The sequence below is a fragment of the Telmatherina bonti genome (assembly GCF_933228915.1).
Source record: "Telmatherina bonti genome assembly, chromosome: 14".
Classification (NCBI taxonomy): domain Eukaryota; kingdom Metazoa; phylum Chordata; class Actinopteri; order Atheriniformes; family Telmatherinidae; genus Telmatherina; species Telmatherina bonti.
The window spans coordinates 28,039,002-28,051,900 of record NC_136612.1 but is presented as its reverse complement, the minus strand read 5'-3'; the positions used below and the strand labels follow the sequence as shown (position 1 = coordinate 28,051,900).

General features: G+C 40.3%; 1 protein-coding gene across 1 annotated transcript in view; it reads right to left on the bottom strand.

Annotated features, from left to right (window-relative positions):
• The window catches only part of LOC306765283 (inactive phospholipase C-like protein 2), a 60,547-nt gene that overhangs the window by 3,404 nt on the left and 44,244 nt on the right, over positions 1 to 12,899 (bottom strand). Inside the window, exons 3-5 of the mRNA XM_079252690.1 lie at positions 12,116 to 12,319; positions 8,322 to 8,397; positions 1,730 to 1,839 (exon numbers count right to left, since the gene is read on the bottom strand). Of these exons, the coding sequence (XP_079108816.1) occupies positions 1,730 to 1,839; positions 8,322 to 8,397; positions 12,116 to 12,319 (390 nt within the window). The remainder of the gene's footprint in view (positions 1 to 1,729; positions 1,840 to 8,321; positions 8,398 to 12,115; positions 12,320 to 12,899) is intronic.

The following is a 12,899-nucleotide window of genomic DNA, read 5'->3' as shown; positions in this document are numbered from 1 at the left end:
CGACATAAAGATGCATCATTTTGGGGGCCGTTTTGCTCATTTTCAAATATATCTGCACAATGCTAGCTTCAAAGCCACTTTTCATGTCCGTGATTTTTGATTTTCTTTTGACAGAGGTGCAATGAGTGACAGAAATGTGTGCAGATACTGCCATTCACCATGACAGCTTTGATCTTACCGTCGCTGTCAAAGTACGCTTGGAGTGGGAGACTGAGAAACAGAGAGAATGTGACTCCTCTTATTCTTTGCTCTCAACTCCCCCATTTTTCCTTTCCTACCTCTACCAGCGAGCGCTTCCCGGCCTGCTGAGAATCTGGAGAGCTTGACAGGTGAAATAAGTGCCAGGCTTGGCAAATCCCTCCCTCTCACCAATTGTTCGGGATGAGACAGAGATTACAAATGAAGATAAGGAGGAGGAAAGGAGGAGTTATGGGCATGCCAACATGCATTTCTGTTCAGTGTTGCTCATCAAAGAAGAAAAGGATGAGAACACGACAAGTGGGAAGTGTGTGTTTTGACAGATATTTGCTTTAATAATGTGCTTTAGAATTTTTTTTTTTTGTTCAGAATCAGTCATTCTTGCAGGAGAAGAGTAGACGTGTTGATTTTTACAATCCCGTTCTTCCTAATGTTCCTCTGAATGCTTCCGAGTCACCTTCAGATATAACCCTGCATGTGCTCATGAAACATGGGTTTTGCCTCCCAGGCAGCATGCAGGCTGTCCGAGCTCTGGGTTGAAGGTCGACAGGGCTGTAAGCAGCCTGAAGGAACACCTGCAGGCTTCTACCAAGGCCTGACAATAAGCATCCTAATTAGTTTTGTATTTTTTATAACAAATCTTTTGCAGTTATTAATCTTCCAAAATATACAAGAAGCAAAATTTAAATGATGACTAAATACAAATATTTCAAAAGCAGTAAGAAAGGATGGCTACTGCTTAGCTGTTAGACAGACTGAAAACATTCATTCATTTATTCATTTATTCTCAAAACTGCTTAGACTGATTAAGGGTCGCGGGCAAACTGAAAACAATGAAGTGTATTTTTATTTTCAACTTTTTCTATTTTCTCTTTGGTAAAAAAGACCACAAAAGTGGCTTAGACCTTAATAATTTCATCTCCTGACATTCAAGTATAGAGCTAAACCTTGGGACCTTCTTTGGTCTGCGGTGAATGTGCCAAGGTGTTAAGATGAGATAACAATATCCTGTATCTCCTGTCCATATTTAGCCAAGCCTGCTGCGATGCACCAGTATTCAGTAAAGGCAATAAGTTGGGAGCTTTGGGAAGCCTTATCTCTTGTGTCATGAGGCAGGAAAAGACTAGCATGAAAAAAAAAAAGTTCAGCATCATTTCGCTGAGCATCATCTTAGGGGCATGACTATGGGCTCTAGTGTGTACACATTGTGTTGTGCATCTACCAACAAGTGTGAACAATCCTATCATGTCTTGTCAAGATAGTAAAATGAGCAAATGAATAAAACAAGGCTTGAAGCAACACTAATTACTTAGGAGATTTAGGGATTAGAGTAGAGAGAAATACAATTAGCTGAGGAAGCTTTTTAAGACATTGTGTTGTTAAATCTCCGCAACACTGTCTAGGATTGCTTGTCCAGCTGGTTGTAGTCTTCACCATAAGCTCCTAAATCCATATCAGTCAGTTATAATCTGACCTTTACGAGAAAAAAATGGGCTAATATGCAACTATGGATGTAGTGGAAACAACTCACTTTAAGCACAGTGATGTTCCAAGCATAGCTCTCCATGGCCTTCTGAAGTTTGCGGCCCTTTAGACCCTCCTTGGCTCCGATGCGATGCAGGTCCTCATGAAAGTCCAGCCCTAAACACACATAAACGTATATCAGTACAGGCAAAAGTTGAACTGGAGTGCTAAGATGTCGTCTTCGAGAGTCACAGTCAACCTTGGGAGTGCAACGCTGTGCAGGATAGTCATCAAAAACAAACATTCCACTAAAACCTCACACATAAAAATAAAAGAAGACTAAAGTGGTACGAGTTCAGGCTAATCTCTAGTTAACCATCATTAGGTAAGGTTTCATTTAACTCAGGCAGTACAAATCCCCTCAAGCTGTAAGAAAATAAACCTCCCTCTTTACCTGTAAGTCTTAACTGGTTTGTGAATGACAGACGACCTTATGCCACCTCCGCTTTGACTGATGAATCGCTCAACGCTACAATTCACAAAAGGGCCTTCATCTCCAGTCATTCATTCAGCACTTCCCCATAAGCAGTGGACGGAACATGCACCTGACTGCTTTTCGGAGAAGCTCAAATTGATTTTCTTGGAAAGCAGGAGACTACCCCAGACCAGAAGGAACCTTTCTTCTTCTTCTTTTTCTTTTTATAAGTCATCCTAAAAGCAAGAACCAGTCATCCTAAATGAGATTTTCCAAGGGTAACAGTGACATGTATTTACCAGAAATATTTAATGGTGCACTTATAATTTGTAATGTAAAGGATGTTGTGCTTTGTCAGTGTATTGTCTCCCTCAGATTGAAACCTTTAGACTGTTTTTAATGGGGACCCTTGCTAGATGCAAACACATGAAATACAACCAACATCCTCCTCCGTGCAAATAAGACTACCCCTTAGATAAAAAAAAAAAAGAAGCCAGGATCCCTGTTCCTCTTTAATTTTCTAAACACAGATGATGTAGAGGCTCAGCTGAATAACTGTTTCAGACCCTGGAAGTTTCATTAACAGGGATTAGGACAGATTTGATCATATAATCTGTTGTAGTTAATGGGCTTCTGCGGGTGCAGAGCTGAGCCAAGAAAGTTTGCAGTCACAGGACATGGCAGCCAGATAGAGAGAGAGAGATGAAATTAGCTGGAGGCAGTTTGTTGAAATACAATCTCTTCAAGCATTTAATTTGGTAATTATTAAGTCTTACCTTCTCCCAACAGTAACAGAGCTGCTGTTCCTTACTGTCACTTAAACGCTGCGAAATTTAAGCCAATAAAACAGAATGTGGCCCTATGGCACAATCTAGAGAGACAAGGTCTTATGTTATGCTTCACAAGTTGGAAGAGAGACAGAGAGAGAGAGAGAGAGAGAGAGAGAGAGAGAGATGTGCTTAGAAAGGAGGATTTGGGAAATACATATCTCTTCTGAGTAGCCACACAAGTGCAGACAAAAACACACACAGGGAAGGTTTTGCCGTTGTAATTAGTACTGTAGCAGGAGCCTTGTGCTACTGATGCACAAAGAAAAAATAAAATAAAACAAAGAAAAAAACAGCTATGGGCTGCAAGCATAGAGGGAGTAGGTAGTAAATAACAGAATCAAACAGAATCTCTAAACAGGATGTGATGAAAAGAAATGGTCAAAACAAAGAAATGACAGGTGGTGAGAGTGAGACTCAGAACAGATCAGTGTTTCATTCATTTAACACAACTCATACAGACTGAGCACAGGCTGAGTGTCATTTTTCCAAACAAGGCATAGGATTCTCCAGTTGCTGATGAGGAAAACAATGACTGTACAAAGCCATGGAGGACAAAAGGAAGAGGCGGTCTTCATCCTTTGGATTTTCATGAGAATAGAGTTGCCAAAAATCAAATCAAGAAAGAGGGATTGAAGCACCTCGAGGCTGTTAGGGACACTGTGGGTCCCATTTGTTTGTTTCATTACCTTTGATACTTTAACATAGAGGCATCAGCGGAGATGTTTCACCTCTGAGGAAATCTAATTTTTAGCTTTATTTTGATACCAAGATGGTTTATAATTGAAGAGAAATAATGGGTTCTTTTTGTGAATGTCACTTTCAAGCATAAATCCCCCCAAACCCCCTTAAAATCCCCGGGGCTCAAGAGAGAAGTTAAAAGCACCTCCTTCCAGATTAAATCAAACTGATTTGTGAACAGTGACATGGTGTCTTTTGTTTTTACATTTCTCCTAGTCAGAGTGCTTTCTCTGAGGCTTATTTTAATTGATTTTTTTACGTGTTAGTATCTAATTTTTCCCTTTGTTAAAATCACCACTGACCAAGAAAAGATTTCCTGCCAGATTTTTGCTAAGGCCTAAGGCTTATTAGCAAGTGTGCAGTGACTCATCTTTATGAAATATGTCTGTAACTTCATATTCAGATCCTCATCCATCTTTATTTCAGCTGCTCCCGCAGCAGTTATGTTGCTCCCAACTATCTACAAATAATACAATTCCTCTTGTTTGTTCTTTTTCTTCAAGTTTCAAGTTGTTTATTTAACACTTTGCGCATCCAAGACGGCAGTGAAATGCAGATGCACGTGCTTCCAGATGTGTATACAATGTATGTGGTTCTCATTGTGAGGCCTTGAATCCTTGATTGTAGTTGGTCTTTTGGAGCTAACTCCACCTATTTTGCTTGAATGCACACATCCAAAGTTGGACATTTTTGTCTGACTAATTGCTGAGTTCATAGCAAGTGTTGTGACACCACTTATCAGAGTTAATTCATTTAGTTAACCAGACGATATCCTGGAAATGTTGACCCAGCAGACCCAGGGGATACAGTCCTATCCCTCTTTATGGCACAGAAGTCACTTTATGATTACATTCTACGAAACCGACACACATTATGCTCTAAAAGAGTAAATACTTTTTAGGAAAACAACTCGTGCAAACCCTTACATAAGAAAACCCATCTGAAGCTTGTAAATCAGACTATACTTATGAGAATAGGGAGATGGGTCCTCTGCACTCGGAATGGATATCTGTGCAAACACATAAAGCATCAGCGTGTGCAAAAACACATTGGTAGCATCTGGAGGCGCCAGAGTGTGTATCCCAGCTGCTTTCCTGGTCTTCCATTATCCGTGTGTGTGTGATGGCGAGCCACCAATAGTGCCCAGGGGGAATCATCTAGCACCTCTCCATCCTCATCAACACATAAGCTTCACTGCCCAAATTAAACTGATTAGCTGCAACAATGACTGTGCATAAGTGAGCACAGGGAAAAAAAAAATAGGCCTGTAAGGCAGTAAGAACTATAAAAACCTCAAACTGTTCTCAGATTATTGTTCCTGGTTTCCTGCTCTTTTAATAAAATGAAAAACGTAGGAGGTAAAAGTTCAGGGTAAGGCTCTCATCTCAGATCGCAGCCATCATTGTGATTATGGCTTTGTCGCAGCAGCATTTAGCTGATGAGCACAGCACACTTTTTAATGCCTGGAGCAAACGTGTCGCGTCCAATCACAGGCTCTACATTAAGCTTAGTTGAAGCAGACAAACTCACAGGCCCATCCCATGTTCCCTCCGACATGCTGACAGCCTGTCCTCTACAAGCACCTCTCTGCCCGTCTCATAAACTAATTTAATAAAACCCTCAGCTCTGAGCAAACCCGCCACCTCTTGCTTCATTTGCTTCTCTCTGATTCTCCACCTGCATTTAGGCTTTTTCATGAGGTGTGCATGCAGTTCTTGTCCATTTCCCGACACCAAACCGATGTGGGTTAGATGAAACACAATGTTCTTTGTTTTTTGGTTTTTTTTTTTTTGTCTCCAGAGGCTAAGAAATGCTTATAATCAACTGAAACAGACGTAAAAAAAAAAAAAAAAAAAAAAAAAAAAAAAGACGAAAGACAAGCGAGTGAGAAAACCCATTTGGAGAGAGAAGGCTGAATTACAGCTCCACTTACAGGCAGGTCATCTAATGGCTTTGCGTATGAATTTAAAACTAAGGTATCTTCATGTTCTCAGCATCTCTGTTCATCACATTTTCACCTATATTCTTTTTTCATGTCTCCCATGGAAAGTCTCCCAGCTTTCCAGCGTGTCAGCACAAAACTGATCTACTTTTTCCCATCAGGCTACAGAGAATGTGATCATATTGCCATATAGATGTGTTTATGGACGGGAAAAGACAGGAAGCAGATGGATGGGACGAAAAGCACACAGAGTGGAGAAGTGGGTGAGAAGTGTCTATGTAAATACCAGTGAGTAATTAGTTTATAAATGCATGTTGATCATTATAGCACCTCTAAAAATGTTGACTCACAGAAGCAGACGCAAGCATTACAATTTCTACATCATGTGCTTTTCTTATGTGGAAACATTTTCATCACATTGTTAAAACAGATGCAGAATGAACTCATATTTATTTGTCATTTTAACGTGAGACCTGTCAGAATTTGGGGTTTAATGTTTTACATGGAATGATCATGGATAAGCAAGAAGCAAAGCAACGTCTTGGCTGTTCTGAAGTGAAACAGTGAAACGACACATAGACTATTAGACTCAGCGTGTTCTGTATTTTGAGCCAGTCCATCTTCTTTACTCCCCCCCCCCCTCCTCAGGCAAGCAGGGTTAAATTTAATTTAAAGTTTAAAAGTTCTATTTCCCAATTTTGGCTTGAGGCAGCGGGATGTACTACATAGATATTCTTACACATAACAGGCAGAGTAAGTGAGTTTTGGTGAACAGTCGTGGGGCTCCTGTTTCTCTGTCAGCCTGCTGTAATGCCACATTATGTCAGGGAAAAGGAAACCATTTGTGCATTCAATTTTTCCCTTCCGTTTTTCTGCCTGACTTATTGCTATCAAAATGACAACAAATGCCTGAAAGCACTGTTAGGCAGAGATGGAAGTCATGTAAAGTGGACCATATTTGAGAATGGCAGTGGCTTGAATTGAGACGTGTGTTTCAGTGCTGGGGGGCTGGGGGGAGTAACAGCGGGCAATGGGGTAAGTGCTATGTTTCGCATGCAGCTGAGGCCCCTCAGGGCTTTTTACTGCAACCTGCAAGTCATGTTTATCATTCTTTTTATTTAAGTAAAAACCACTGTAGCTCCAAATCGATGAACTTCTATGTCTTCACTTTGGAATCCAAGCATTGTCTTCCTGCTCCTTTGGTAAAGGCTCCAAATTTTAAAACATATATACCTGCTTCAGATGAGCTCAGTTGTGTGATGAATTTAGGGAAATCGTGGCCTAACATGCAGGTCTTTCACCTGACAGCAGCAGCAAGTGAAGCATCAGCCTCAGGTATCCAACCACAGACACTGCTGTGAGTGTCGCTGTGACTCTGATGGGATTTAAGTTCTGCTTAACTCTGCAGTCATCGCCTTTGAAGACGCTTTGCTCCGGGCTGGGAAACCTTGGATACACAGGACATCTCTGTGACTGAAGCCCCATCCTTTAACCTACATCCCTGGCTAACTGCACAGCATGAATGTCAGATTGGCTTGCTGTGCTGTAGGGAGCGAAGCCTTCGTGTGATACCAGGGAGTAAAGCTGGGCATAGGGGACTGGAATAAGGAGTAAAGGGACTTACTTGGCAGGATACTGGGCTGGCATGTGCCATTGAGTGAGCCCCCAGTTACCAAACACAAAATACACAACAGAGGACATGCATATAATTCCCCATGTTAACATGTATAATCGGCATAAGTCTGGAGGCACACATATGAATTTAGTTGCTTTAGCAGTAGAATATGACATGCAAAATGAAGATGTCAGTATGCAAACCATGAGCTCCAATTTGAGGAGCTCTTCAGCAGTGGCACTTGCTGCATAGTAGAGGAGCATGGCAAATGAAGAAAAAATTAGGGCTGAATGTAAAAGAGGCTTGAAAGGACAAGCCACAGGATTTCTAGATTTGAAGTCATTTCTCTACTAATGATCATTTGGTTGATTTTATCCTCTCTCCTGAAATGCTGGACCTCTCACGTTAAGCACCTTCTTTTCTTTGTAGAATGAGAAAAAAATCAGTGATTAAACGCTGCTTTAATTCCATCCTTTACTCTTCCTTCTGCTATCCCCCACTCCCCACTTCCTCCACAGCCTGTCAAACCCTTTCATTTTTTCCTCCCCCTCTCAAAGGATGTTTACGCTCTCTGTCCTCTATCCCCTGAAGCCCTTTGTCTGCACGGCTTGGTGATGGTTTTCACCTGCCCACTGCCCATAACTACTCTGTGCGTCACAGACGATTGCCCGCTCTATTGACAGCAGCCGCTGCAGTTGATGTTGATGGAGATGCTGTGGGTGTAGATAAACCATACTCATCTTCTCAGGGTGAAGAACACAACATGCAATATGTGAAAGGCAGCAGAAGCGCATTTGTACAAGTGATTCATTTTGGATCTTTAAGCGAGAGAGGAGAACGCGTTGATCATCCAGAAGGAGAGTTTATGGCTTCCTTATGGTTTTAAATGTAGAAAATGAGCCAGTAAGAGTTATGGCTGATGCACATCTTCTCTCTGAATTGTAGTCTGTCTCTTCACAGTAGCAACAAAATCTGCCATCTTCTGCTTTTCTTCATTACACAACATATTTTTAGAACCTTTGGGAGAACAGGCCTCATTCATCTTATGGCGTCACATACCTGAACGTTGTGCTTGTGTGAGCTTAGAGTACACGACATCAGCTGACTCAATCAGTGTTTTGCTGGTTTGGATCATCTGAAAGACAAAAAGGACTTTAAGTTAATTATCAGTCCGACATTAATGTCATCATCTAAAAGCTTTCAGTCGAGGCCAAACTAAACAAAACAGACCTTCCTTGGACAGTATATACAAACAAATAACCTAAAAACAAAAATAAAAACACAGTAAAATTCCACATTTTTCTTTCTTTTCCAGATTGTTAGGCATCAACTGATCTGATTTCATCAGCTGGGGTTTATTTAGAAAGATCTGGGTTGAGCTCAAAGTTGCACTGAACACAGCCACAGTAATAATTAGGCTTAAGTCCAATCAAGGCATCATTGTTGCCACGTAAAAGCTTTCACAATTACACTAGCTGTTGTAGGATCCCAATCAGAGGAAGCAGATCATTTCAAGGTAATTTGTGTGCACACAAACTAGTTTGTAGATTTTCTTTGTGTTTTATGTCAGTACAACGTACAATGGTGACCTAGATTAGAAGAATCACTGAGCAGTCTAATATTTTTATGATGTAATACTACTCTCAATATATGCACATGAATAAACACAGGAGATTCATTGAACATTAATCCAATACTTTTTGGACAACATGATTTTTGCATTTCCCTTTACATACCTCTCTTGTAGAGTTATTATATCATCTGTTATTGTTTGTTAACCATTTTGAGTTTGTTTATATTATATTCTACAGTAACTTTTGACATTTCATGGGGACATTGTTGCTACTATTTGTTTCTATTTTTTCTTTGTATCTGTCCTTCAGCTTTGTCCTCAATCACATGGCCTCTGTCTGGTTTCATCCTTCTAGTGAAAAAGTTGTTCAATAGCTAAGAAATGAACTGTACAAATATTGAATTATCATGATTGCTGCTCTTTATTTTCACCATGTGTACAATGTATAAGTGCACAGATCACATAATTCATTCTGACAGTGAATATCTGTATTAAGATCACATATTCACTGGTACAACGAGGTGACAAAGCTGGTAAAGATGCATTTTCATTTCGAATTTAGCATCTGACTAGACTATTTTCAGTGTGATCCTTTAACATCATCCAACAGGGCTGATGAGGAGCAGCTGGACCAGAGCTAAAGCGTTGAGGAGGCGGATAATGAAGTTTCACGCTCCTGTGGGAGACAGGAAGTGGACTGTCATACTGTGTAAATGAGTGTGTGCATGTGAATGTCTATGTTTTCCTCTTCTTATGAGAACTGATCTGAGCATAGTTTTGGGAAGTGAACTTAATTTCAACAGTTTTCTTGTTGAGACATCACTTAAAGCTAAAAATGTCAGAAAAGCATGCAGAACCTTTATCATCTTACATCTCTAGAATAAGCAAGCACTACTCAGTAAACCACACACTTGAGTCATAGAAATAGCATGTATGGGAGTTTACGTTGATCCGCCACTATACTCTGGTCTTCAGGAAGGCACACAGTGAGATGAACTCACTAAAAATCAAGGTAAGTGATGTTTTTTCCACATTAAATACAAGGACACAGTACTCTGCTGTGCTTCACCGTCCATGAATAAACAAAAGAACTAAATTCTGCGTGCACAATGAGCTGAAGCGACAACTGATGATAAAATCTAAAAATGCAAAATATGCAGCTTCTATGTGCATTTATAAACACATATGGCTAGCTGAGAGCGCCACTAGCTTGACCTCTGGAAACAGAGTTCCATTGATGTTTTGTTTAGAGCAGGGCCATTACGTCTGCTGGCTCCAACCCACATATGGGTTACTGAGGACACAGACTTCACACTGATATTCTAGAGTAAATGGCCTGGTGTTGGCAGCCATGCGGCCGTGAAGTCATAAGGTTTCTCTCCCCATTCCTCTCTCGCTCTCCCTCACACACACACACACACACATACACACATCCACAGTGGGTCTCCTGTTCATCAGCAAAGTATGGCAGCAGCCCAATCTTCGAGAACAAAAACACACACGGTTTGATGGCCCAACCGTCAAACAGGAAGCATCAAAAAGGACCATAGGGTAAAAAAAAAAAAAAAAAAGTTGGGAAGTTTGTATATAATGTAATAACTTAAAGGTTTAATTTGTTGGTGAGTTTGAGCTCTTTAGCCAAGACATCTGCAAAGATAATGATACCGAGTGATTTCAATGCATGCAGAAAGGTTAAACAAAACCACATTATGCTAGTAAAAAAAAAAAAAAAGAAATAGCTAGATTCATTTTTATTACACTGTAAGTCTTTTAATTCTACTTTAACCAGTTCATTACCGTTTCTAAGAGGGATCTGTATAAATTCTTGATAAATACAAGATTTCAGATACTTTTCAGGCGCTTTCCTATATTCCCTCTCATAATGAGCTACATATTTTCCCAGGGAGCTTATAGTGTTTTAAGTTCTGCATTAGGAGGTCTGGCTTTTTGCTGCTGAAATATATGTGGACATCTGGGGAAAAGACATTTCCATTATGGTAGTATATGTCTCTCCAATATATACCTCTGGATCTGTGGGATCTTCATACATTTGCAAGTCATGGATACTTTCCACTACTGCAATGAGGAACTTTTTTTTTTTTTTTTTTCTAACAGGTCAATAGCACAAAATGATGAGTGAAAACCTCTCCATCCTTGGAAAGACTCCCTTATAATCAATACAGACAACCTCATCTGAGGACTGCAGAGTCTTTCAGGGGTGCACTACATCTTTTATAAACTGATCTGCATCGGTTTGCCTCTTTCCCAATTTTCTGAGTGTGTTGCTGGTAATGAGTACTTGATTTGTTTATATTTTCTAAATATAATGCAGCTGGTCAGAGTATGACCTTGCAAATCAATCACTTTGTGTTTGTTTCTGTTAAATAAAGTGACCCAAGAAATAACTGACTTGAGTTTTTGCAAGATTGTTTTTACATAAAACCTTTTATTAACTCCTCACACTATTGTTTTTATCTCAAAAACTGCTCACCTACAACACACACAGTAACAAAACAAATAATTATCACATTTTTGGGATCAAACTGGAACAACTAGCAAAGACAATTTCTTACAAGCATGAACAATTTTGAAGAAGAGTTTCTCAGACTACGACATCATGAAGGCCATGAGTACATTTTTGGTGGGAACTTGAATATAGATGACCTGAACAGCATGGATGCTGCAACCTGCTAGTCAACCCACTTCAGTGGCTCCCACCAGGCCTCACAAGGGGGATGAGGATGGGAGTAAAAACAGCAGGTGATAACTAATTACCATCCTCCCACCCCTCTTGGGCCATGCCAATGTCAAATAGTGAAAAAAGCAATGCTTCTCTTAGAGATGAGAGAGAATGGAGAAGGATGGGAATGTACAGGATAAAAAGATGCAGCCTGACACTTTGACAGATCACTTTGGTGGTTTGGGTTGTGTTTAGAAGCTGTGTACTCGTCTCATCCAGATGTTTGAACACTTGAATCAAATCTAAAGCAATCTGGCAAAAGCATAGAGTAACTTGTTTATCTGGTTTGTGGTTTAGAGTCTATTTGGTGTTTATTTTTCCTGCGCATGTTTGATCTTTACCGAGGTAGATTTCTAGTTATATTATAAGCTATAAAAAAGGATGTCTAACATAAAGAACATCTAAAATGCTCCAAAGAGTGTGTAATCATAGGAAATTAGACTAATAAGAAATGTTATTCTGTAGTATTACCATGTCGGTTTGTCTGACCAGAAAAATCTGGGACCCATTCATTCCTGAGTGTGCTGGTAGTTTATTTACCATGTCATAGGCGTTGAGCACTTTGCGTAATAGCTCAGGCACAGGACCCTGAGCTTCCATTGTGGGGTAAGTCTCGCTCAGGTCCACCATTACCCTCAGTGATCGCTCACTGTTCATCAGCCAGGTAGACACAGTCAGGATGCACTGCTTCATGTTGGCTGCAGGAGTCAGTCCACAAAGCTCCTTGAAGGAAACCATGGCATTCTGGAGAGCAAAAAACACACAGACATTATTTAGATGCTCCGGTAAGCACCACTGAAAAAGCACCGTATTGATCTTTCTTTGCTATTTTGCTCCGAGTTGCTGTTGGCTGCCACGTAAACGTGTTTCTGTAACAGTGAATTTAAAGAAAAATAATTGTCAAACAAAAGGCACATTTCTGCAGAGATACTGTTCTTGGCAGATAAAGAGATTTTGGTGGTAATGGAATGGAAAACTTTGCAGCCTCTTCTTATAGATGACCTTGAGAGAGGAGATTTAATGAGGAGGAGCTGTGATACTCCCATCTGACCAATAGCAAGATAAGATAGGAGTGAAGTGTTTGTCTTGGTGACGGTAAAGCCATGCACTTCACATAATGCCAGCATGCTCATTCATCAACGGCTTCTGACCAGAGCCAGGAGGTGCTATATATACTGTAGTCAGTCGCTAGATCATTTCTTTCTCAGTTTCTCCTGTTATCATGGTAATTCCGCTAAATAACTTTGCGCTAACTGCAAATATCAAACCTTAAAATGTTCAAGCAAAAACAGAAAGCAACAAAGGGACCACTGAAAAGTGAAGA